At 38.4% G+C, this 27,674-nt stretch overlaps 1 protein-coding gene across 1 annotated transcript; it reads left to right on the plus strand.

Annotated features, from left to right (window-relative positions):
* Nucleotides 1-5,253: 5,253 nt before the first annotated feature.
* Nucleotides 5,254-26,437, plus strand: tmlhe (trimethyllysine hydroxylase, epsilon). Its single transcript, XM_081389963.1, has 8 exons — nucleotides 5,254-5,602; nucleotides 5,730-5,874; nucleotides 6,942-7,118; nucleotides 15,599-15,878; nucleotides 19,872-19,991; nucleotides 21,603-21,839; nucleotides 23,006-23,144; nucleotides 25,730-26,437. The coding sequence occupies exons 2-8, from the start codon at nucleotides 5,736-5,738 to the stop codon at nucleotides 25,859-25,861; spliced, it is 1,224 nt and encodes a 407-aa protein (XP_081246089.1). The 5' UTR covers nucleotides 5,254-5,602; nucleotides 5,730-5,735; the 3' UTR covers nucleotides 25,862-26,437.
* The last annotated feature ends 1,237 nt before the right edge of the window (nucleotides 26,438-27,674 follow it).

The following is a 27,674-nucleotide window of genomic DNA, read 5'->3' on the forward strand; positions in this document are numbered from 1 at the left end:
GACAAGCCTTTCTGCTCTCACTCCACATGTTCTCACACAGTGAAATATATATTGCGGAGCAAAGAGGACACTGACAATGCGCCAACAGATAAGACAAGGCTTCTTCTTGTATATGAAATAAAGTCTCAGCTTTCAAATTTTGTAATTTTTATGAAATTAAAACAATACATACCGTTTTGTGGTGCTTTAATATAAGCCTCAACTCAAGCAGCACATGAACTGATAATATCTTCTAGTTATAGCACGAATTAAACATGAATGAACATCAGAACTGCAAAAAGAATTCAATACACAGCATTTTTCAAGTTCAAGTCCAATGACTTTAATCTACTATCTGGTTTGGTTTGTTTGTCGGACAAAAATGGCAGGTATCTGCATTATGATTGGTCAGATCGCATGTCAATCAAATTCCAGTGAAAGGTCTCAACATTGAGCTCTTAAATTAATATGTTAAACCTTACAAAATGATTCCAATGTATAGTTACAGTCATACGTTTACCTATCGTACATCTTTCAGATTCTGCAAGGTAATGCTCAAGAATATAACACGATGCATTAAGAGCCAGGAGTAAACTTTTGAGCAAGATGACATTGATTTTTAAATTTTTATTTATTTTGATCATCTTATTGTGTTTTACATGCTAATATCTTATTTAGCCTCTAAATGGCAGGACTAAATTAATTAATGAATTTTTAAATAAAATAAGAGCAATTTACACCAATGATCCAGTTCAAAAATTTACACCCCCTGGCTCCTAATGGTTGCTTCCTTCTTGAGCATCACTAAATGTTTGCAGGGTTTGTAATAGTTGTGTATGAGTCCATCAGTTGTCTTCAGTGTGACAAGATGGATCTCACAATCATAGTCACTGCTAGTAAGGAGTCAAATATGCAGAAGATGCTGGAAAAGCAAAGAATGTGCAGGAGCTGGAGATTTTTCCTCATGAAAACAAAAAAAAAACAAAAAACTTGTGGATCATTCAGGTAATGAAACACAATATTAAAATCAAGCCTATGTACTTTGTCTTGTATTTTGTGTTTGTATTTTTTCTTGTGGACTAGGCTATTAAACATCCATTATGTGAAAAAGATTTTTCAGGGCAGTAATAAATAGAAACAATGTTTTTATGATCATCCTCATTAAAAAATAAATAAATATTACATTTTGGAGATTCCGCAAGGTGTATGTAAACTTATGACTAAAGTGTAGGCTAAATCAATGTAACAAAAATCATAACATTAGACGCCAAAATGTTGCTTTGGTTATCACGTTCTCATGTTGCCATGGTTACTGTGTCATCGCAATTTCATGACTCACAGGACTAAAATTCTGCGGATTCTCTCCCACATTTAAATGCAGTTATCACTCTTTTTAATTTACAGTGTGAACGTAACCACTGGTCCTCTACAAGCATGAAAAAATATATTATTTAGATTGTCAATAGCGCTCACTTTAAGCCATCACTTACTTACCGCGTTCTGCACTCTCACTGAAACTCTCGTCATACACTGTAGCTGTCCGCACTGCACAGCGAATCTCTTATTTATATCGCGTCAAAACTTTGTTGTTTATGAGGAGATTTGCGAAAGGATAAAACTCGCGCTGATTCTGAACATACGTTTTGAGCGACTTCTCCGCATGGTGACTCAAAACGCCTCTGATTGGCCACTGTGTTCATGCGCTTAATATACATATCTGTGATTGGCAACAATGCTCAACACTGACACAACACAATGTTAGCAGTTTCGTTTCGTTTCGTTTTTGAATAATATTGTGTCCTCCAGTTCCCGGACTCGACTGTACTCGGCAAATTTTCCGAGTCTAAAATGTCCGAGTCCGTGTCAAGTCCGAGTACAAATTCATCCGAGTGCGTGACAAGTCCGAGTTCATTAAAAATTGGACTCGAGTCCGAGTTCGAGTACCCCAACTCTACTGTGAACAGCTTGTTTTCTCTGTCATTAATATATCTGACAAAAGTAAGAATAGCAGATGTTGTCCGTTGTTGATAGTTTTCAGGGAGCTGTGACAAGATCGAAATTGGACAAAGGTTACAAATTATTCTTGACCTTTTCTTACATAAAAAAAAAAAGTTCCATTCATTTAAATGGCATGACACTTGATGACTAAGCTCACACTTACAATAGCTAAACAAAATAAATAAATACATTGAAATGATGTCTGATTGTGGGCTATGTTTGAAATCTAGTGGCTTTTGTTAAAATTTCATGTTATTAAGTGTTAGTTTGTCCCGGAGATTGCAGCAATATTCCACTAGTGACTAGATTATGGCTCATTTTTCATGTTACTACCATGAATGAAACTAGAATTGTACATCTTACAGTGATAAATAAACCGCGCTTCTGTTTCTAAATGAACCAAACTTCCGGTTGCAATGAAATGACTTCCGGACACACTGAAAATGTCTGTGCTCTCTCACACGCGCGAATGTTTGAAAAGTGCAGTCTTTGTGCAGGTACAACAGTACGTGGGCGATTACAGGGTATATGCAAAGAGTTTCTATGTAACCGCATGTCTTTCATATGCACATATATGAGGTTTTATTTAACAAAGTTCGGGAGGAGCAGGTTCAGATAATTAACCAAATTATGCACAGCTGGAGATTAATCAGTAATCAACTCAATGACAGAGTATAAATTCACAGCAGACCTATCTCTGTTCATTGAAAGTTTGTCAGCATCCCTCCTCCACCCCATCTCCTCACTTCCAGTTCCATCTACACTTACCAACTGGGGGGAGTACTTTGGGTTCGGGCCTAACTCCGAGCTCGGAACCCTCCCCCCGGACAGCACGCCAAATACGCATAAACTTATTGTATTAATTATATGTAGATGTGAACTCGTGAAATAGGCTATATAGTGTTTCACATGTGCGCGCAAGTGTTTCACATATATGGGCAAGCAGGGCCGTTAGCCTTTTTGGCACCCTAGGCAAGATTCCTATTGAGTAATAAGGAACACCCCCCCCCCCCCCCCCCCAAATTTAAAATTTGGCATTAACAGTTTTACTCACTTAAAAGGACTTTGTTGCACTATGCTGGAGTAAAGTTAATAAATGATCGTTCTCTCCCATAGGATTTTGCGAAACTATGTTGGGTGGACCTCTGTCCCTCGGGTTTTGGGGGCATGCTCCCCCGCAATAAATTTTTGTATATTTTAAGGTTAAATTAATGCATCAATCTGGTGCACTTTGAGAGCTAAAAATTAAGAGCAAATATTTAAGTATTCCTATGACTTAAAATCCATATAGCCAATAATATGAACTGTATAAATTAAAATGAATATTTCAAAAGTATATTTTACATTACACTATAGTATAGGAAAATTACAATACTTTTGTCCTAATTTCTTCACTTGCAAGAAATAAACCCTTGAGCTTTTATTTTGGAGAAAAACACCAGATCACCATGCTGATCGCATGAGAAAAGTAGGCTACGCACTTTTCTTTTAATCACGCAGCACAAACAGAATGCCTGTATAGGCTACTTAATTAAAGTCTTGTGCTGTTTTATAAAGGCACAAAGCCATATCACGGTTTCGATTTTAGTTCGTTTTAGTTCGTTGACAAAATATAACGCTAGAGACCTTTATGTTAGGCTATAAATTTTACATCTTATGTGTTGGGAAAAGGGAGAAGAGCGAGTTCGGCAAAAGGCGGATTCGAACTCGGGTCGACCGCATCCAAAGCTACTTTCAAGCACCTCACGACCTATGCCACTGTAGATATTTAGTGGTGGGCGTCTTTTTGCCAAAAAGACAGGCACTTAGAGCAAATATACGCTCCATTATCGGAAATGTAAAAAAAGAAGGATTTTTCTTCCACTTGCTTGGGTGAGAAAAAAATCTCTTGGTGTGGTGGGGGCTCTCACTGGCGCCCCCCAGCTGTTTGCGCCCTAGGCGACCGCCTAGTTTGCCTATGCCTAGAAACGGCCCTGTGGGCAAGTGTTTCAGTGTGTAGCGCAAGTGTTTCAGTGGGTTTCGTCTCAAACGGCCTCTCATAGTAGCCAACTAGCGACATTGCAGACCCCTAGCGATTTTTTCCCTTCAAAAAAGCGCCCAAACCTTATTTAGTTTCTGAGAATCTACCGGTACCGCTCTCCAAGCACGCACGCACGAGCGCGCATCTCTCTCTCTCTCTCTCTCTCTCTCTCTCTCTCTCTCTCTCTCTCTCTCTCTCTCTCTCTCTCGCGCTGCTTAATTCAGTTAAACACAGATATTATGTTGCTTCTCTAATTTTACATGCAAGTATAGCCGAAATCACACATATTGTCTTTATCTTATGTGTATTTGATTCCATCAGACGACGGCTCGATTATCAGGATTTTTGTGCAGATTAACATCTTGGAAGGGAGAGCTGGTTATGTCTTAATGGGTCGCGTTTCAGTCACCATTTCATATTCATTCCGTTGTTTGACAACAGAAACAGTCAAATATAGCCTACAAATGAAAACAGTTTTATTGAGAATTTAGCTTCATCAAAATGGGCACAGAGAGAGACAAACTAATGTAATAATAAATAATAAATGTACATTTAACATTTTCAGAAGAGCTGCCCTGTCATGCAAAAATCTAAACATGTTTGTGTTAGTAAATTGCTCAGTGCAAAGAAAGAGAAGTAATGGGAACCTGGTATTTCTTTGTTCTTTCTACATGTCTAATAACATATACACTATAAAGTGTTTTTAGATATTACATAGATTACATATACCAAAGATTGTACATATAAACTGGGTCAGCATACTGTTAATTACAGTGTATGACCTTTGAAACATGTCTCGTCTTCATGCTCTGTGTTGACTATGGTTTCAATAATAAACATACATTTGCATAAAGCATCCATATTTATCCATGCCCATGTTGAATAGAGTATTACAAACCTAAAGTATTAATTTAAGGTACATTTAAAACAAATAAAAAATGTGCGATTAATCGCGAGTTAACTCATGACAATCATGCGATTAATCGCAATTAAAAAATTTTAATAGATTGACAGCCCTTATATATATATATATATATATATATATATATATATATATATATATATATATATATATATATATATATATATCTATCTATATATATATAAATATATGCTATATTTCACACATTTATTTCTTATTCAAACAAAATCCTGTCATCCAGCAACTGTATTCATCTGGTCACCTAAAATAATGGTTTGGTGAAAGGTACTTTTCACCTAAACATTATTTTAGGTGGCCAGATCAATACAGTAGCCTACAAAGGACATAAAAACCCCGCGTTTGGCGGGTGTAATTTCAAACCCTGGCAGCAATGCGCCAGCCACGTTGGCTTAACTTGTTAATATTTATTAGGTTATGATAAGGTTGCTCGGGAAGCTCCTCCAATGGTGCAGCTCTGATCATGAATATGGAGAAGTGCCTTCGCCATAGTAGAAGAGCTCGTGGCGTGGGTTTGAGCGCGTGCGTGTGAGCAAACACCCCATAAACACACGGACACAATGGCGAGGGTGAAGATCAAGTTCAATGATTAATGTTAACGGCTATATGACCATCACTCTTTAACCAGCCGTGAATTAAAGTTCACTGGAGCTCGAAGTGCGCAAGTGAGTCGACTCGGGCACTCTTTGATGCACTATATTACATTCATTGTAACTATTGTTATCCGAACAAAATGCGTGTTGACTTGATTTTTTTGCTGACTTATAGATTATGTGCGCGTGTGTTTTGCAGGTCATCATGTCCTTAACGCGAATGTTGAAGAGACTGAGTGGATCTGTGCTCTGGAAACAAGGTTTGGAGAGTCTGGGAGGAAGATTACAACACACTGATGCCCATTCATCTCCATTCAACTATCAGCTGCTGTCTGACTGTCTGGGTGAGAGAGAGACACTGAGAGAGACACTGAGAGAGACAGAGAGAGAGAGAGAGAGAGAGACAGAGAGAGAGAGAGACAGAGAGAGAGATAATAATATTTAATTTCTTAACATTAGATGTAACTGCATTGAATTCACAATAAAAATACTTTATTAAACTTAGCGGTAACACTTTACTATAAGGTTAATTAGTTAACATTAGTTAATGTATTCACTAACATGAACTAACAATGAGCAATACATTAGTTACAGTATTTATTAATCTTTGTTAATGTTAGTTAATAAAAACCCAGCTGTTCGTTCATGTTAGTTCACAGTGCATTAACTAATGTTAACAAATACAACCTTTGATTTTAATAACATATTAGTAAATGTTGAAATTAATATTAACTAAGATTAATAAATGCTTTCGAAGTATTGTTCATTCTTAGTTCATGTAAACTAATGAACCTTATTGTAAAGTGTTACCAGCTTAGCTCATGTTAATTTCACCATTCACTAACACATTATTAAAATCAAAAGTTGTATCTGTTAATATTGCTTAATGGGAACTAACATGAACCAGCAATGAACATTTGTATTTTAAATTAAATAATGCTTACAAAGATGAGTAAAGACTGTAACACATGTTTTGTTAGTGATAGTTAATGCACAGACTAACATTAACTAATGGGATCTTTATGCAAAGTGTTACCTTGAACTGCCGAGCATCAAGACAAATCATTTTATATCTCAACTAAATAATGAGATACAGAAACTATTTCATCATTCACTGGTGCTCAAACAAGTTTTTTATTTTTAATGCATTGACTGATAAATATATATTGAGAACAAAGGCCACTATAATGTCAATTTAATGATAGCAAACAAAAATGTTTCAATGTAATATTTATTTTATTTTACACAATATCAAAGAAATCACTAAAAATGTTGATTAATCTGCCTATCAATACTATATCCACATTATTACACTGATATATATGTTGCATCGTTATAGAATGTTATGTTTGCTATCATAAACCGTAGTAAAAAGATGAACAGTTGTTAATTCATATCTATAATTCTGAAGCGCTCAACTATGGGGGTCTCGTAATGCACTTCGACTATGTTTGGCTGAGAGATCACTGCCGTTCAGCCTCATGCTACAACTCAAAAACCAACCAGCGCAACCTGGACACGGCCAGCATCGCCCTGGACATCAGGCCCGTGAAGAGCAGAGCCGACGAACACACACTCTTCCTGACATGTGAGTGTAGACACACACACTCTTCCTGACATGTGAGTACAGACACACACACTCTTCCTGACATGTGAGTGCAGACCATAGACTGTAAAAAAATATGGACGTAGTGTCCGTGACGTCACCCGTAGGTTTCTGAAGAGCATTTTTGCAGTAGTACCTCAATGCAGTACATAAGATCCGGGGGGAGGAGTCGGATCTTATATAAGGGGTGGAGATTGGTAGGTTTAGGGGTGGGTTTAGGGATCAGGGGGTGGAGATTGGTAGGTTTAGGTATGTAAGGTGGGAGGAGTTGGATCTAGATCCGACTCCTCCCCCCGGATTTTATGCTCTGCATTGAAAAGTGGGCGGAGCCGGCCGTCGCCATCTTGGCCTTGCGTCACTCCCGGATAACAGAAAATAGACAAACAGGCGGGGCGTGAGTGGAGCTGAGGAGCCTGGCTATCTGAAATCTCCTAGCTCGACGTGATCGAGTTAGCTGATGATGTAAAGCCAATTAAACGTTCCTATTTTTGCCCTTCGAAATATTATAATAGTTAAAAGACATGGCTACAAGTGAGACTGTGTATTACTTCGAGAGTGTTTGTGTGTGACAGTGATTTATGTGCATACATGTCCGTCACTCTCTCATGGTCCGTCAGCGCGGCATCGCTCAAGTTCGTAGAGAGCTTATTCAGTCCATTTTAAATTCTGATGTTGGACGTCTCTCAAATGGGTTATGGTTTAACCGTTAAACCATAGATATATTGCCTTTGAAGTGCAAGTAAATGCGCTAGAAAATCCGCGCTCATTCAAGGACGGAGAAAGCGCCGACGCCCGCATGATTTCATCTGACGGTAACTTACATAAGCATATTATAATCCATCTGTTCCATGGGAGCAGAACGAACGAGCATTTATTGACGTTTTAAATTTGAAAATCCCAAAAAGCAACGAAATTGTCAGACATCCATTAGTGCATGTTCACAGAGGAAAACAACTGAAATACAGCGCTGCTGTTCTCTCGAACGATAACGACGGAATCCAAAGACCTGGGCTTTGTAACGTTACCCAAGTATTAAATTGTATGAAATAATAATCCCGAGAAAAAAAAGCACAAACACTGCAGAGATGGCAAGTTCAGCAGCTAACATTGCTGAGGTGAAGTGACTGCTAGTAACAGCAGACAAACGGCTAGCACTGACAGCGGCAATCCATCTGTCACTCAAGTGGCTTGGCCACACCCCATTTAAATATTAATCAACTAAACGGACGAGTTATAAAATAATTCACCCCCCTCACAGTTGTTATGAAGGGCAAAATTAGCTGTATAGACCAAATCCACATACAGACACCAGGCTTTAAACACGTTTTTTTCTGCTGTAAAATTTGGCATTTTAACATGGGGGAGATACAGATTTGACTCACTTCTGACAACAGCCTCAAGCGGCCAGTCAACGAATTGCAGTTTAACTCACTTCCGTGTTGGTTTCAAGAGAGAGACGGGGAGGTTGCCGCTTGGTGCAGACACATACACTCTTCCTGACATGTGAGTGCAGAACATCGTTTAACCGCACTGTGTCTCACAGGCGTTATTCACTCTCCCTCACAATCTCAAGCTCCACAAAGAGATAAAAAAACAGTGCCTCCAGAAAAATACGATTATGCGATCGCATAATTCAATGCATAATCAACCAAAGTCCGCATTTTTACGAATACACCGCACTTTCGCCGCATAAATTTCCGCGCGCAAAATATGGCGGGGCTTGCATTTTCGTTACAAAAAAGTCACATACAGTACTGTATATCTTAGCAGAAAGTTGAAAAATGTTGCTTTTACTTCACACAAGAGCAGCCATTTCCCCCTGTTGCCATGGGAACGTTATGAAGTGACGTTATTACAGTTTTAAGTATATTACTTAAATATTCCCAGCACTTTCTGTGATGTAGTATGCTTGCTTATCATAGGAAGTAATAAGAAATGACTCTTTACATTAAAGGCAGTGTAGGCAGGATTTTTCTAAAAAAACTTTTTCCCTAATTTGTTTAAACTGTCTTTATATACCAATACATAATTAAAATGTAAGTACTATGAAAAAGAGAGTATAAAAATCGAGTGTCTGTAGTCCTCTCAGGACTGCAATAAACACAGCTAATTATTTTTCTGGAAGGACTGAAAAAACTAAAATGATCGTGATTTTATCGGTGAAACACTGTAAAAATGCTACGGTGAAAAACTGTTTACTGGTTAACAGAAAGTTTCCGTACTATATGCACGGTACACAACTGTGATAGATCTAACTGTACATTTAATGTCATTTTACAGTTTTCCAGCTTTTAAAGTGGTTGGACGTGAAAAAGAACAAGTCATTGTATAATTTACAGTGAAAAAACATTCCCACAATTCCCTGCGTGACACTTCACATTTGATGTATTTTTGTTGAAATAACTGTTTCTTCATAGTTTTTCTTAGTTTATTCTAATCAGTTTATGTACATCAGGGTTTTATGTTACATTTAATGTTGTTAAATTAATGTTTATTGCATTTTTAAAATGTCATGTGTGTTATCATGGTGTGTGTGTGTGTGAATGACACTGTGCAGCTTCTGTTGGTTATGATTTAACTTGTCTAACTTTAGTTAGTGTGTAATGCTGCTGTTTGAGCATAAACAACATCTGCAAAGTTACAACACTCAAAGTTCAAAGCAAAGGGAGAGATTTGGTGTTACAGAAATTGCTTTTTAACAAACGGCTGGTAGAGACTACAATGAGCTTCTTCATGGGTTAGTGACATCACTAACCCCAATATTTACATAAATCCCGCCCTCAGGAACATGATTTATAGATTATCAAGACAGAATATGCTAATCAATGACTAGAAGATAACTACACATCAGCTTCATAAATTCATCAACTAACCATTCAGAAATGTTGTCACTTCTTCTTGAGTCTCTCCATCTTTCTGACTCCGGTTTGAACATAAAAGGCTGAAAGTTTTAGAAATGTTCAATGTGTGTCTGTGTGAGGTAAAAGGACACAAACTCTTGAAGCTCCGCCCTCTGCGCCGAGAGCAGCAGCTCATTTGCATTTAAAGGAACAGACACAAAACAAGGTGTTTTTGCTCACCCTCAAAAAGTGACAACTTTAACATGCTATATAAAATATCTGTGGGGTATTTTGAGCTAAAACTTCACACACACACTCTGGGGACATCAGAGACTTATTTTACATCTTGTTGAAAAGGGCATTATACCACCCCTTTAACTGTCTTGTGGAAAAGCTGCTTGTGATGAGCTTTGATTCATCATGTGACTCTCAACACCACTGTGATTGGTTGTTGTCAGTGTGTTACAATAGTACAAAACAGATTTTAGTACTTCAGTAGGTCGGTAAATTAACAATATATCACAATGAAATATGTTTTTTTTTACTGTAAATTGAAGTTAAGTTGTAAATATTTTTTACGGTAAATTTCTGGCAACCACAGCTGCCGTTTTTTACCATAATTTTAACGGATTTTTAGCGCAATTTTCCACCGGACAAATTGTGATTGTTAACTCATGATTTCTGTTCTGTCTGTGCGCACCAATCTTGCACTTCTATCTACTCCTCACCTAGAGACTTCGGGTTTTCGGCATTATGTTAAGGAAGGTCTAATCTCGGGAACGCACAAAAAAAATCCAGGAAAAGATTTACTATCTCTTAGTGTTGTGATCCCATGAGGTGAGAAAATTGCGCTAAAACACTCACCGAGTTTTTATTACTTGTTTTATAAGTCTCACGTGCATACGACAGTTATTCACTGATAATCTTATCCTCAGCCAAATCTCTGATCCGTTCTCGCCAGGTTTGATGTGAAAGATTACAAGTATATCTTTACAGACAAATATGGATTACTCAAACGTTTGTTGTGGTTTTCTGGAGCTTGACGGACGTGTGAGCCGTTGTTGAAAAGAGGATGAAGATAGTTTTCAGTTTTCGGTTAACTATCTATTAAGGATTGAGATTTTTCTCATTGGTTGTTGTTCCACTTTTATTTATTCCCTGGTAAACATCCAGGTTTTCAAAACCAAACCAAACAAAATTGGATTAAAATGGCACCTTTACATAACATACATTGTTTTATGCAAGATTGCTTAATAGTGGGATAGGAAGATGAACCAGCTTGACCTGTGTCTTCATGTTTCAGTCCTCTCCTCAGAGACTGTGGTCTTATTGTGCTTAGATAAGTTTAACACTCTTCCCAAACAAAGATGGATATCTCTTTCCTAAGTAAAGATAAGGCTCCGCGAGAGTCCGACAGAACTTTGACTCTTACGAAATGCGGCCATGCATTCATGCAGAGACCATGTGAGATTCACTTTAAATCAGTTACACAGTAACACTTTCTCATGACTTTAGTGTCTGTGATAGTTTGGCCTAAAGATTGTCAATTTATCCCTTAAAACTTATCTTTGATCACCAAAAAAGTTTTTTTTCCTTGAAATAATAAATCAAATAAGCTTTAATTTAACTCGACACCCTTGCTTCATTTAGTATGCACGGTTCTATGAATATTCAAATGAGCCCCGCCTCCACTCACTCACTCAGCTCAGAGATCCACTGGTTTAAGGCCTTGATTTGTGTAAGGGCAAATTAAGACTTTTTAAGACTCGCTTTGTTTTATTTCTTGTAAAATCATGGTTAATTGTCGTATGGGTTTCTAAACACACAAGAAATAACATTTTCTTTAAACACATGAAAGGTCTGAGAGACTCTAAAGTCCCCCTGTAGTCGATCATTTCATCCTTTAAAACTCATCTTTGATCACCAAAATTACATATTTAAAAGATTTTTCCTTAAAAAAATTCTTCATGTCTTAAAATATCTTGACTGTAACTCGACACCCTTGCCTCATTTAGTATACGCGGTTCTATGAATATACAAATAAGCCCCGCCTCCACTCACTCACTCAGCTCAGAGATCCACTGGTTGACGATCACACGTTGATCTGATTGGTTACAAGGTCGTTTGTGACGTCAGAAACACCAGCGATTTCAAAGTGTGTTTTTTGAGACTGTCTTTGGTTCACTGCAGTTTTAAGGAGGAAATACTCAGCAATGCTGTCGACTTATGAATTTACACATGGTTTGTCTTAAAGCAGATTAAAAACACCACATACACATATAAACAACATTAAAAGCTGGATTATTGTCCTTATATTATTTCCTTCATTGTGCACATCATTAATACAGCCATTTCTGACACTAACACGCCTGCACTGAGTTCAATAGCTCTTGCATATTTAATATTTATAACATATATAATCATATATATAACATATTTAATACTGTCAGTTTATTTTTAGGTAGCACTTTTCCTATTCGGACAGGACTAGTTTTCTTGGAGAAATGTGTGTTTCACAGATGTACTTTGAGATTTTAATCCTGTCTGAATGTCAAGTTTGTTTTTCTCACACAACCTCTGTAAAAATTCCAGAGCAAACGACCTGCTGTTTTTCCTCTGGGAAATCTAATCCTGTCCCAATGTGAATGATTTCTTCTTCTCCACATGTGTTTCTGACCAACCTGAGCTACCGTGTGCACTCTAATCTTGCTGGTCATTGCAACATGGACTGCATCGGATGAAAAAGTAATGCAATAAAATGAATTAAGGACTTTACGGCGGTCTCGATTTCTCTGCCCATTTACGTGGGTTTATTATAAGCTGCCACTTCTAATAACTTCTATTTAAATAATCATTTAAAATGAAATAGAAAATAATTAATCAAGAGACACATACGTCATACGTGATGTGCGCAAGCATGTCATGACATCTAGAAAACACACACTCCTGCCTCAGTGATAAACACAGAGACGTTTGTCCCGTCTGGATTGGCAAATAAAATCACAGTCATTGTGTGATAAGAGTTGTAATTCAACGTCGTTTAAAAACCCAATTCAGTCCGAAAAGGGCTTTAAAGGGAAGATTCACCCCAAAACGACCATCCTGTTTTTGCAAACCTGTACGAGTTTCTCTGTTGAACACAAAAGAAGATTTTCTGAAGGATGTCGGTAACCAGACAGTTGGACCCCATTGACTTCCATTGTATTTTTTTTCCTGCTATGGAAGTCAATGGCCACCGTCAACCAACATTCTTCAGAGAATCTTCTTTTGTTCAACAGAAGAAAGAAACTCATACAGGTTTGCAACAACATAAGGGTGAGTAAATTTTCATTTTTGGGTGAACTATCCCTTTAAAAGACTGGGATGATGCAGGCATCATTTTTTAATTTGCAGTCAGATACAATAAAAGTTAAAGTAGTCAATAATTTTTACTTTAAAACTCCTCTTTGATCACCAAAATAAAAATTTTAAAAGTTTTTTCCCTTGTAAAAAATGTCTTCATGCCTTAAAATATCTTGAATGTAACTCGACACCCTTGCCTCATTTAGTATACGCGGTTCTATGAATATGCAAATGAGCCCCGCCTCCACTCACTCACTCAGCTCAGAGATCCACTGGTTGACGATCACACGTTGATCTGATTGGTTACAAGGTAGTTTGTGACGTCAGAAACACCAGCGATTTCAAAGTGTGTTTTTGAGACTGTCTTTGGGCCACTGCAGTTTTAAGGAGAAAATACTCAGCAATGGTGTCGACTTATGAACTTACACACGGTTTGTCTTAAAGCATATTAAAAACACCACATAGACATAGAAACAACATTTATGGCTTTAAGCTTATTTTTTTGGAGAATTCATTTCATTAAAGCCCTTAACATGAATTCTTCTGTGAACGCTTGTGTATCATTTGTGTTGTAAAGCTGTTTAAATAATAATTTTTACAGTTACAGGGTTTATAGTGTTGTGTTGTGATGTCATGGCGATGAAGTTGTAAAGTTGGATATAACCTTACATAGGAAAGGTTAGCAAGCAATTTTTTTATTGTCATATTGTTGGCTATAGGGGTGAACACTTATAACACACATGGTTTAAAACTGTCCACACACAACTTAGTGTATTGACTAGGTGCCACATCAACACTATATAGAGAAGAAATTGCACCAAAATTAAAAAATCTATGGAAGATATCACTGAGCATTTATTTAACCATAGCTAAATACATTTTTCATGTCTGTTTTTTTTGTGTTTATTTAAAATTTGACAAATCTGATATTATTTTAATCTTATATCTGTTCTTTAATGCTGATCTAACCAGCAGAAGACACTCGCCGGGTTAAAATCCCAGTTGTGCAGGCGGGGCATGTTGTCACACTCTGTTACAATACTATTAGAACTATGATATTCTATTCTATAGTTTTATGAATTCTATTGAGAAACCATGAGAAAAAGGTGAATAAATAGAGAGTCAATGTTCCAAAGTTATTCATTATTATTATGTTTTGAACTATGCTGTATAGCTGTGTATTTGTTGTCAAAATCAAAAATTACTTTATTTTTAATTATTAAAAATGCCATTATTTTATATGAAAAAGTAAATAATTGCATTTTATTGACTAAATATTTTAGTTAGTCTTGTATATTTTTTTATTAGATCAGATAACATTTTATTCTGTCATATGATCATATGGGGCATGTTGTCATGTTTCACTTCAAAATCAAGAAAAAAGTATACAATGTACTAATGAAACAAATTCGCATAATTGTACTAGACATGTATAAAATTAAATGTGGGAAAAAATAAATACTCTAAACCCTAAATGGATTTAAACAAACTGAGACAAAACCTTACAACTGAAACTGAATATTTTATCATTTACAAATTGGTCCGGTTTAGTCCTATCGTAAGTGCCTCTCTGTAACCCAGCTTTTAGCTTTCTTAAATGAAAAATAGGAGCAAATGGAAATTTATTTTTAGTAGTAATCACTAAAAATAGTAGTAATCAGCGTTATGCCTGTCACGTACTGCTCTGAGACACGAAGGTTGAGGATCCAAATACAGTTTATTTTGAAAGGGTAATCCAAAGTACAGGCAGGGTCAAACACAGGCAGGCGGTCCATACAAACAAACAAACACAACAACAAGAGGAATACAAGACACAGGCAAAGATAAAAAAACCAAGAACACACGATCGACAGAGTGAATTTCAGTGTAACACTAAACAAGACTTCGCAGGGAATGAATAAGAAAACCAGGCTATTATAGTGTGAGTTAAACAAGGCAATGAGACACAGGTGAAAACAATGAGTGCTAATGAGTCCAGGCAGAGAATTATGGGAGATGTAGTTTGTGAGGGAATGACGATAAATTGCTAATATCCCTTTAAAGGTTCAGATATCCTGATGTGCATGTCACCGCACTAGAGGCGTTCTCCACTGATAAACACTGATGAAGTCTGGACTCATATGTTATCTTCTAATAAAGTGATTTTCTTCTAGAAACAAACTTTGCTGCATTATTTTCCTGTTATCTCCGTAAAGATGCTTTGAAACAATCTGTATTGTAAAAAATGCTGTATAAATAAAGGTGACTTGACTTAATGAAGTGTTTTGTGACCCGCTCCAGGGCCAGATGGTCACGTGACGCGCTACAGCCTAGCATGGCTAGCGCAGAACAGCTACGAGGGCCAGAAGAGAAGTGCCATGCAACCCCGTGTGCTGTGGGACGCTGAGATCTACACCAGTGCTCAGGTTCCCAGTGCACGCTGGGAGAAGTTCATGAGCTGCGACGAGGAGCTGAAGAACTTCCTCAACTGCTTCTTGCTTTATGGAATCGCCTTCGTTGAAGACGTCCCGCCGACCCTTGAAGCCACAGAAACAGTGACCCAAAGAGTGAGCCTCATCAGGTCAGGCACAAAACCAGTCACATGGGTCAATTTTTTTAAATTGAGATTTATACATCATTTGAAAGCTGAATAAATAAGCTTTCCATTTATTTATGGTTTGTTAGGACAATATTTGGCCGAGCTACAACTATTGTAAATCTGGAATCTGAGGGTGCAAAAAAATCGAAACATTGAGAAAATCGCCTTTAAAGTTGTGCATTTATGTTGGCGATTGTGCTGCATTCACTCACAGAAATAAATGTTTTATATATTTACAGTAGGAAATTTACAAAATATCTTCTTGGAACATGATCTTTACTTAATATCCTCATGATTTTTGGCATAAAAGAAAAATTTATAATTTTGACCCATACAATGTATTGTTGGCTATTGCCTCAGATATACCTGTGCGACATGTGACTGGTGACGTGATCCAGGGTCACACATGCTCATATGTAATCACATCGTTATTTACCCTAATGTCATCCAATGTTTTTTTCTTTTGCGGAACACAACAGGACTATAGTGCAAAAGTCACATTTACTGCTTTTATTGATGTTTTTTTTATTTTTTTTATAGAGATGCATTGATGTCTCGGCCAGTAATCAGTATCAGCCGATAAAAGCTGTTATTTTCTTTATCGGCCGTTGGCTAGTTGTTTAAAAGCAGCCGATGATCAGGGCCGACTATCCTGTCAATCAGAAGAGGGCAGAAAAAACGTGTCTGCAACTCATACTGTGTGTGAAGAAAGTCTCTCTTGTGTTGAATATAGGGCAAGTTAGCGCGACAATAACGCATTAACAGTTAAAAATAGCTCCATAACAGCTCTATTTGACCCTATGAATGTAGTTTGTAAGCCCGCACTTGATCGGTCCAAAGCCGGCGTCCGACCAGCGCGGAAGGTCTCTGCGTGTTAATGTCTTTTTGTATTTTTAATTAAATGAAATACATTTTCTCATATGTATTTTCTCGTTATTTCATCTGACTCCATAAATGAAAAGGTTTTATTTAAAAAGACTTTTGAGATCCTTCAACATCACGGGCTCATCTGAGGTACAGAATCGTGCTGATCTTCTAGTTGCATTTCATTATATAGACAGAACCTCTTTCACATGGAAACATCTGCAAACAATGGGAATTTACATTCAGAGTTGAAACCTTTTGGGGGTGTGAGACCATTTGTCTAGAGACCGTCTTCCTTTGTGTGCCAGCTATCTCTAAACTCTTAAAGGGATACTTCAGGATTTAGCATTAAGCTTTGTATTAGTAGAAAACCTGTAGTATTTTCGAATTACCGTGCTTCCCTCCCTCATGTCCCCCTGAGATGAGAGATTTATGTATTTTTTGTCTGGAAAAAATCCTCTGATGACGCAAAAATCGTCATTTGAGTCATCGGAGGATTTTTTGTCCAGAGGCGAGAGACTCCAGCCAGTAGATGGCGCTGTCCCACATGTGTTCAACCCGCCCATAGAGGGATCTCACTCACAGAATGTACACACCATAGATATCATATATAAAGGCTAGATGTCTCGTGCGCGCTGCTGGCCAATGGAGTTCGACATCTGCACGTGGCGGCCATCTTGCCACAGGGTGCTCGCTCACTCGTTTAATGGTGCATATACTTTTAAATAACCATAACCTGCTCAATTTTCTACCGATTTTCAAACGGTTTGGTTTGTTATAAACGTCAGAGATGTAGTTATGACACTACATACATACACTGCATACATATGAATAATTATAACATACATGTTCAAGCATTCGGAATTATAGCCACGTTAATAACGTTTGTAAAAAACCAAACCGTTTGTAAATCCGTCAATATTTCAGCGAGATATGATGATTTGTGTGCATGCTGATCACTCACCTAATGCACAGCTTCACTGTGGTAAGATGGCCGAACGGTGATGCCGGAAGTGACTGCGCCATAAGACATCTAGCGTTTATATATGATATCTATGGTACACACAGTGTCAGCCATCTTTCTTTGGAAGCTAAGCTAGCAGGCTCTTGTTCTGTGGAGAAAGCTGAGTAGTAGGGGTTACCATCCTCTTTTTCCCGGACATGTCCGGCCGTCGAGATCATCCAAAATGTCCGGGATTCGGCTTTTGCTTTCTACAGTCGCCATTCATTGTTTACATGCACACCTTTTGTTTCAATCTAACTGAATTCATTCTGATTGGTGAGTCTAAGTGTAGAGTTTACATGAACGCTAAACAAGTGTTCGGTTGATGTGCGTTTTAACATTGCTAAGAAAATTCCCGCTCCTCCGTAAGAGATACGAGACCGCTGCGTCTGACGGGTGTCGCTCATCGTTCTCCCGCGCCCCTCAGCCTCGTCCTGCTCGCCACAGTAAACATGATGAATGGCGACTGTAGAACGCAAAAGCCGAATCCCAGACATTTTGGGCGATCTCGGGCAAACTTGTCACGGAGACTCACTAGTAGCCTAGCCTTGTTGTTTAAAGGGGTCATATAATGCCATTTTTGTACAAGCTAATATGATTCTTTAGGGTCTAAATTAAAAGTTTGTAATATACTTTAATTAAAAATTCTCATTAGTATTGTAAGAAAACACTAATTTTACCTGGTCAAAAACAGCTCTGTTTTCAGCACGCCGTTTCAGTGCATGTGTCTTTAAATGATAATGAGCTTTGCTCACCCCGCCCCTCTGTTCTGTGGGTACACCGTATTAGACATTCTCTGACCGTATCTAACACAATAACCACGTGTTATTCGTTATAAACGTGGGATTATGAATTATATTGAGAACGTCGTACATAGAAAACATGCCATAATGTACCCTGAGTGTAAACCTTAGACGCATTCATCGTGAAGCCTGCAGCAAGGTTTGCAAATTTCGCAAAGATTAATATAAATACTAATATAAAGGTTAATAAAACATTACACTCACATCTTATGGAGGTTCAGCAGGAACACGTTGGTACCGATCCGTTTTTTCTCGTTTGTGAAGCTGTCTGGTGTGAAATGATTCGCGCAAACATGAAAGCACAGACGATCGTGGGGAATCCCTGTGAGGGAATCCCCGCGTCAATCCTTTGGGCATATCGCTTCAAAAACAAAACTCAGCCACTGCTTCTTCAACGGCTCGGATTTAGGAACATCCAAATGACTGCTGTGTTCCTTATTACATCTAAGAACAGAACACCACAATCGCTTAGACGCCATTCTACTCCTGCATATCAACAATGGCGGACTACAGACGACAGCTGTCACAGCTTGCTCAGGGCGGGTCTTGTGTTGAAACACGGCTGTCAATCACAATAGCGGGAGGGGCGTACGATCTTATGACGTCACAATATCGAACGGCTTGATTTCAGAGAGGGTCAAACATATAAGGAGATTAAAACAAAACCACTGGATGGATTTTTATCATGATATGATGGTTGTGTACAGGCACTGCCAACAGACATTTCAGTGCAATCAACTTGTAAAAGTGCATGTACCATTATATGACCCCTTTAACTGCGCGCTCTTAGGCGTGTAGGCGTGGCTTGGGAGTGGCCTCGTAAGGCAGCGAAGCAAGTGCATTCTGGGAGTTGTTGTCTTTCATCCACATAAGCCAAAAATACATTTTCTGGCTTTTCAAGAAAGCTCCAAATTCAAAAATAATTTCACATTTATTCTACACAAATTACCTATTTTAAATACACATTCATCTTTCCAGAGGTGAAGTATCCCTTTAAAAACCTTATTACCTTTTGTTTTACTTCTCTGGAAATGAGACATTTGTAACAGTCGCACTGAGACATTTCAAATGATACTAAACATGTACTCCATGATAATTATTCACATTAAAACATATAGATTCTTGGGTGAGTTTTTGGTGATCTCAGCATGAGGGAGAAGGAGTGGGGGATGAGGAGAAGAAATGTAGATCAGGATGATTCGAAGGTGAGACTTTCGTCTCAATAGTGCACAAGGGCGAGTTCAAATAGTTTGAATACTTTATTCAAATTAAAATGACTTAAATGAGGCAATTCTTTGTTTTCAGAGAGACCATGTATGGGCGGATGTGGAACTTCACTTCAGATTTCTCTCGTGGAGACACAGCCTACACGAAGCTGGCACTGGACCGCCACACCGACACCTCGTACTTTCAGGAACCCTGCGGGTAAACAGGAACATCAGAGTTGGCCTTCAGTTAGCCCTGAACGGCTTAACATCTGTCTGTCAGATCCGGTTTCCTCACAGCATGTGCAGTCGATCAGCAGGGGCTCAAACTCACATTCTCTGTTCTATTATAAGAGCTTCGAGTAAACAGTGACCACTGAGGTAACTTTAGATTACAGTTAAGAGACCTGACTGATGTTTCTTCACTGATGTTCACACTTCCCTACTCGGTTATCAGTTTAATACTTACTTTAAAGCTACCATGTGTAATTTTTTAAGTTGATTCTTAGTAAAAAACACTTTGTTCTCTCAAAATGATATGTGCTCATTAATGTGTAATAACTTCTACCAACTAATCAAGTATTCTCGTAAGCGTAGAATCTGCCATTTAGAATACATACGAGCGAGTCGCTCGAATGGCGGCAGCCATGTTGCGCCTCCATCTTGAAAATACATTAGCCAAAGAGGGACATACCTGGAAATTCAAGCTTCACCTTTCGCGTTTTTACTCTCAGTGGCGCCCTGACGAATGTGAGGGGGAGATTACTCGCGACTGCCGGCAGATTTGAAATAATACGGCCACCGTAGGAGTTAAAACGCCCTCGGGATGGGAGGGGCTGGAAAGAAATATTCAGTTGGTAGTCATAAACAATTTCACCTCTAGATGGGAGAAAATCCTACACAGTGTAGCTTTAATATCAGAAATGGCAGAGCTTATCAGTTTAACATTGGCAGTGGCACCAGTGAGACCTGTCGAGTCAGCATCACTCTTATTTTAGGCTGATACGTAGATTGTGTCTTCTTCTGCTCTTTTACGTGTTGTGGCGGTTAGCAAACAGCATTGCATTACCGCATATTCCCCCTTATGGACTGAAGTGTCAAGTCAAGTCAAGTTTATTTATATAGCGCTTTTCACAACATAGGTTGTATCAAAGTGTGTATCACCTGTGACTGTATTCGTAGTCTGACTGTATGAAACGAACCATGACATCAGGGGCCGGTTTCACAAAGCTATTTTAGACCGGTCTATAGTGTTAGACTTGTGCTCATAGACTAGTCTAATGCAAGTTAGACTGTTTCACAAAAATAAAGACTGACTTAATTTAGACCAAAAAAATTAGACACCCCTTACCACAGGCTAACTTAGGGCTAAGACTCATTGTTACCTTGGCAACCAGCAGTAACAATCAGTTACATTACATTCATAGAACCGCGTATACTAAATGAGGTTCATACTGAAAATCCCCAAGAGAGAAGAGTCGTCAGGCTCTGATGGTGAATGACAAAAATTACTACGTTTCGCCTTTGTGGGGCAACACACTTCCTAAATGTACACTGCCAGCAGCCATACAGCCACAACTACAACTTGATTATTATTTGAGTATGACAATTATGTCATATGACGATTAATTAATCAGCACGTTTAATAACAGTATTATTATAATAGATCATTGAAAAAGACATTTGATGATTTTCAAATGTACAGCATTGATTTGTTATTACAAACATTGCCTTGATGTCTAAGTGATCAGGTGATAGGAATAGTTATTTTACTTGAGTGTCATAAGTCCAGTGTAAAGCGTAAGTTTTAATCCTTCTCCTGGTCCACAAGCATCCAGGTGTTTCACTGTCTGAGGCACGAGGGAACGGGCGGCAGGACTCTTCTGGTGGACGGCTTCCACGCCGCCGACTCAGTCCTCCAGCGGACGCCCGGGAACTTCGAGCTGCTTTCCCACGTGCCGATCAAACACGAGTACGTCGAGAACCTGAGCGAGCACCGCAACCACATGATCGGCATCGGCCCCGTGCTCAACGTGTATCCCTGGAACAACGAGGTCTACATGATTCGGTAAGACCGATGCGTTTCTTCGTAATCATGTGAAACTTTTGACTTTTTGTAATGTCAAGTCAAATTAATTTCATAATACACATTGTTTCAAAGCAGCTTTACATGAAATCATGATTTAATCATTACAATATCTTACTATTTTGATGCCTTATTGACACATTTAGCAGATTAGAGCTGGGTGATAATATAGTAGTGGAGATTTGCTATATAGTATATGTTACCCTACGTGAGTATGTAGTGCTACTTTATAAAAACAAGTGATTTTTATGCTTTTTAATGTCAAATTTTGTAATATTTGCTTTATTTTTATTAATATTTTTTTTGAAATTTGAAAGAGACACTGCCTCCCTCGCCTCCTCTGAGGAAACATCCCTGTTATATATATCCACTTTTCTATAAAGAGCTGGCCGATAATATAGTTTACATTTTGTGACAATATGAACAATAGTATATTACTTTTTATGAGTGTACTGTATGTATGCAGGTAAAGTAGGGTTTACTATTTATACTACTTTTAATATATCGCTGGGCGATAATATAGTGGACATTTTTTAGGATTTAGGGAAGTTACAACGAGTGGATCTCTGAGCTGAGTGAGTGGAGGCGGGGCTCATTTGCATATTCATAGAACCGCGTATACTAAATGAGGCAAGGGTGTCGTTACATTCAAGATATTTTAAGGCATGAAGAAATATTTTTCACCGGAAAAAACGCTTAAATATGCCATTTTAGTGATCAAAGATGAGTTTTAAAAGATACAATTATTGACTACAGGGGGACTTTAAATGTTACAAGGGTAATTTCTCGCTAGAAATAACATCAAAAGTTGGTCAAAAACGTAGGCCTACATTTACACAATTTCCAGATGCCATATGCATATAATTTTAGCTTTGTACTGTTGTGTAAAATCAATAAGCTTCACGTTTGTAATAGTACTGATGTGGAAATCAACATTCTATATCCTTTATTATAGGCTTTCATAAATATTAAAAACAAGCGCCATTTTTTGCCCTGTATATCTCAAATTTTGGGAGCATTTTTATTCATTTTGGTGGCATTTTTGCTCCAAGCCCTGTAAATATCTGACCCTGGTGTGTGTGTGTGTGTGTGTCGTTTCATGTGAGACGGAAAAGACACAGCTGATGTTGTGTTTTGTTGTTTTGCAGGTATAATAACTATGACCGTTCTGTAATGAACACCGTGGCTCATGATGTGGTGCGGCGCTGGTACGCGGCTCACAGGGAGCTCACCACAGAACTGAGGAGACCCGAGAACGAGCTGTGGGTCAAACTCAAACCCGGCAAGGTATCAGTCTCCGCACATGCAGTTCATCTCAAGTGCTCAAAAAGGGCATAAGTAAAGCAATATCGTTCAAAAAGGTATCATCAATATAACGGATAAATAAAACAACATTACGTAAAATGAAATAGTCAAAGTCTACTTGCACTGGACGTGCTGGTTTCAGCCTCATCTCATATATGAAACACCTGCGATTCAGCAACTACCCGCTAATGCACTCGCATTCGTGTAAAACAGCCTTGTGGAAAGGTTTGGGTGAGTTAGAGCAAAACGCAGAAGTAATAGTACCTTCAGTGCCCTGTAGATGGAGATATCACTTCTTTATAGCAGCAATAAACTGCTGCAGAAAAAGTTAGGTGTCATGCAAAATGTGTAGTTGCATTACTCTTCACAAATGTGTAATGAGTAAAAGTTGATAATATCTTTGATACTCAGTAAAACTACAAATTAGCCAAAAAGATACTTAAAGGGATAGTTCACCCAAAAATGTAAAATAGCCCATGATTTACTCGCCCTCAAGCCATCCTAAGTGTATATGACATTCTTCTGTCAGACGAATACAATCAGAGTTATATTAAAAAATGTCCTCCACGAATACTCCACGAATATCCATATTTAACACTTTATGGACTAAAATAACTAGCTTCCGGCAGACAGCCGTACACATAGATTTACTGTGAAAGAGTAACACTTGGACTCACGCACAACGTAATGACGAATGCGGATGTGCAGAGGATCGAGCAAAACAACACACCAGTCACGAATTAAAGAGAAATGTGGGCGGAGCTTGAGTTTGTTGCCCAGCGCTGTGTGTTTGAACCGCGAGAGCTTACGCTACTCCTACATCTACGTCGACTTGCGTACGGCCGTCTGCCGGAAGCTAGTTATTTTAGTCAATAAAGTTTTAAATATGGATAATTTTCTTACACAAACTCATCGCTTTGCTTCAGAAGGCTTTTATTAACCTCGTTTTATTATAAAGCACTTTAATGATGGACAGATGCACTTTTATGATGGATAGATGCACTTTTATGATGGATAGATGCACTTTTATGATGGACAGATGCACTTTTATGATGGATAGATGCACTTTTATGATGATAGATGCACTTTTATGATGATAGATGCACTTTTATGATGGATAGATGCACTTTAATGATGGATAGATGCACTTTTATGATGGACAGATGCACTTTTATGATGGACAGATGCACTTTTATGATGGATAGATGCACTTTTATGATGATGCACTTTTATGATGGATAGATGCACTTTAATGATGGATAGATGCACTTTTATGATGGATAGATGCACTTTTATGATGGGTAGATGCACTTTTATGATGGGTAGATGCACTTTTATGATGGATAGATGCACTTTTATGATGGATAGATGCACTTTTATGATGGATTGATGCACTTTTATGATGGATAGATGCACTTTTATGATGGACAGATGCACTTTTATGATGGATAGATGCACTTTTATGATGATAGATGCACTTTTATGATGGATTGATGCACTTTTATGATGGATAGATGCACTTTTATGATGGACAGATGCACTTTTATGATGATAGATGCACTTTTATGATGGATTGATGCACTTTTATGATGGGTAGATGCACTTTTATGATGGGTAGATGCACTTTTATGATGGATAGATGCACTTTAATGATGGATAGATGCACTTTTATGATGGATAGATGCACTTTTATAATGGGTTTATGCACTTTTATGATGGGTAGATGCACTTTTATGATGGGTAGATGCACTTTTATGATGGGTAGATGCACTTTTATGATGGGTAGATGCACTTTTATGATGGATAGATGCACTTTTATGATGGATAGATGCACTTTTATGATGATAGATGCACTTTTATGATGGATAGATGCACTTTAATGATGGACAGATGCACTTTTATGATGGATAGATGCACTTTTATGATGGATAGATGCACTTTTATGATGGGTAGATGCACTTTTATGATGGGTAGATGCACTTTTATGATGGGTAGATGCACTTTTATGATGGATAGATGCACTTTTATGATGATAGATGCACTTTTATGATGGATAGATGCACTTTTATGATGGATAGATGCACTTTTATGGTGGACAGATGCACTTTTATGATGATAGATGCACTTTTATAATGGATAGATGCACTTTTATGATGGACAGATGCACTTTTATGAGGGATGGATGCACTTTTATGATGGACAGATGCACTTTTATGATGGACAGATGCACTTTTATGATGGACAGATGCACTTTTATGGACTTCAAAACAGAAACAGCCATTCACTGCCATTATAAAGCTTGGAAGAGCTAGGACATTTTTTTTTATATAACTCTGATTGTATTCGTCTGAAAGAAGAAAGTCATATACACCTAGGATGGCTTGAGGGTGAGTAAATCATGGGCTAATTTTCATTTTTGGGTGAACTATCCCTTTAAGTACAGTAACTAATTACATTTACTCCAATACTTTACACCACTGTGTAAACGACGTTCAGAATCATATTGGATGTGTTCATATTGATGTAAATCAGTGCATGTAAACACAGCTCCTGTTGTTTTGTCCCAGGTTCTGTTCATTGATAACTGGCGTGTCCTGCACGGCAGAGAGTCGTTCACGGGCCTGAGGCAGCTTTGCGGGTGTTACCTGACCCGGGACGATGTGCTGAACACGGCCCGATCTCTGGGACTCCAGGCCTGAGCGCTCGACGACCCCGAGGAGAAAACACCAGTTTATGGCGATAGCAGAGGACATACAGCAGGATCACAACAACTCTGTGAAAGGCCATTAACCTATGATGATTATGGCAGCAAGAATATAAAGACTTCACTTAACTCTCAATTTTTATATACAGTATGTATAAGAATTGATCTGTCTCTCTATCTGTACTCATTTAACAATCAACTCAGCTCTTTGTTTGAATGATTTTACTATTTTAATTAAATTAGTTTTTTGTAGTGGATGATGTATCTTTTTGATCCAAAATGCTTTCTTTCCACAGAAAACCAGATAGTTGTAATCAAAGGTGCTGTATGTAAAAAAAAATGTTTTGGCTGTACTAAAGCATAAAAATACCATGATATGTTTGCTTTACAGATATTTAGGAAACAAGTTCACATATTTTTTTTATTATTAATGCAGCATGTACATTACAAAACACGGAACAATCAACAATGTAAGACACTTCTATTGAGACTAACACAGAGTTTGAGTCACTTCTTCTTGAGTCTCTCCATCTTTGTCTGACTCCGGTTTGAACATAAAAGGCTAAAAGTTTTTGAAGTTTTCAGTGCATGTGTGTGTGAGGTAAAAGGACACAAGCTCTTGAAGCTCTGCCCTCTGCGCGGGGAGCAGCAGCTCATTTGCATTTAAAGGAACAGACACAAAACGAGGCGTTTTCGCTCACCCTCAAAAAGTGACAACTTTAAAGGTATAGCGGAGGATCTTTCCGAATTTTAGATAAGAACCGCCCTCTCCACTTTTTGAAAAAATGCACATGCGCAACACACTACATGCTCCCGAGAGGGAACGCCTATTAAATGTGTGCGAGGTTCTCCTCGTGCACGCTCTGTTTACAAGTTGCTGTCGGCATCACTCATACAAGATTACTTTCCAAAAGAAGATTTGCACTTTTTCACCAAATAGCATGCCAAACTTTACCTGTCGAGTTGAAACTTCGCGACTGAGGCATCAGTGGGAAGCCCAACCTGTGTTTTCAGCGCACGCCATCGTGTGAAACAATCTCCCAAAAACACTCTGATCTTGTTTCTCTCTTCTGAGGCCTTTCTCTTCTTCTCATACAGTTCGTACAAACTTTTTCTCTTGCGACCCACAGACATTTTCAAAGGACCCGGTGAAACGGCGAGCTTCAATGAATGGCTTAAAGGGACACTTCACCCATTTGCATTAAGCTTTGCATTGTTAGAAACCCAGTCATACTATTGAATGGTCGTGCAACACTCTTTCATTTTCCCCTGATACGGGAGAAATCTGTTATTTACCTCTTACACTTCCTCCTACAATGACGCAAAAATCGTCATTTTGCGTCATTGTAGGAGGAAGTGTAAGAGGGGGGGATTTCTGTTGAGACTACAAGCACTCATTCCTCATCTATCCAGGGGGCGGGACCCGCTCACGCTACAGACCTATTACAGATCAGTGGGTGGGACTTTACTCTCTGAAACTGAAAGCAATATCCTCCATCTTGTTTGAAGCTAAGCTAACAGGCGCTGTGGAGACAGATGTACAGTTATGACAATAGCGGAGGAGAGTGCTCAATATGATATAGAGGAAGAGGATTTCGGAAGTCTGATGCTTGAATCAGGTGTTTGTGGCTACCTTTACAAGCCGCATTATAGCGAAGAGCAGCCGAGGCAGAAGACCTGCCTGCCGCGGACGAGGAGCCCGGACTGGCTCGAGTTAGGGTGGACTGGTGGCGCCGGTGATCTCACTATGCAACTACGAACCGAACGACTACGAACACAGAGATAGAGTCCGTCTGCGGCATGATGAC

The sequence above is a fragment of the Scardinius erythrophthalmus genome (genome assembly GCF_964197995.2).
Source record: "Scardinius erythrophthalmus genome assembly, chromosome: 17".
Lineage (NCBI taxonomy): Eukaryota > Metazoa > Chordata > Actinopteri > Cypriniformes > Leuciscidae > Scardinius > Scardinius erythrophthalmus.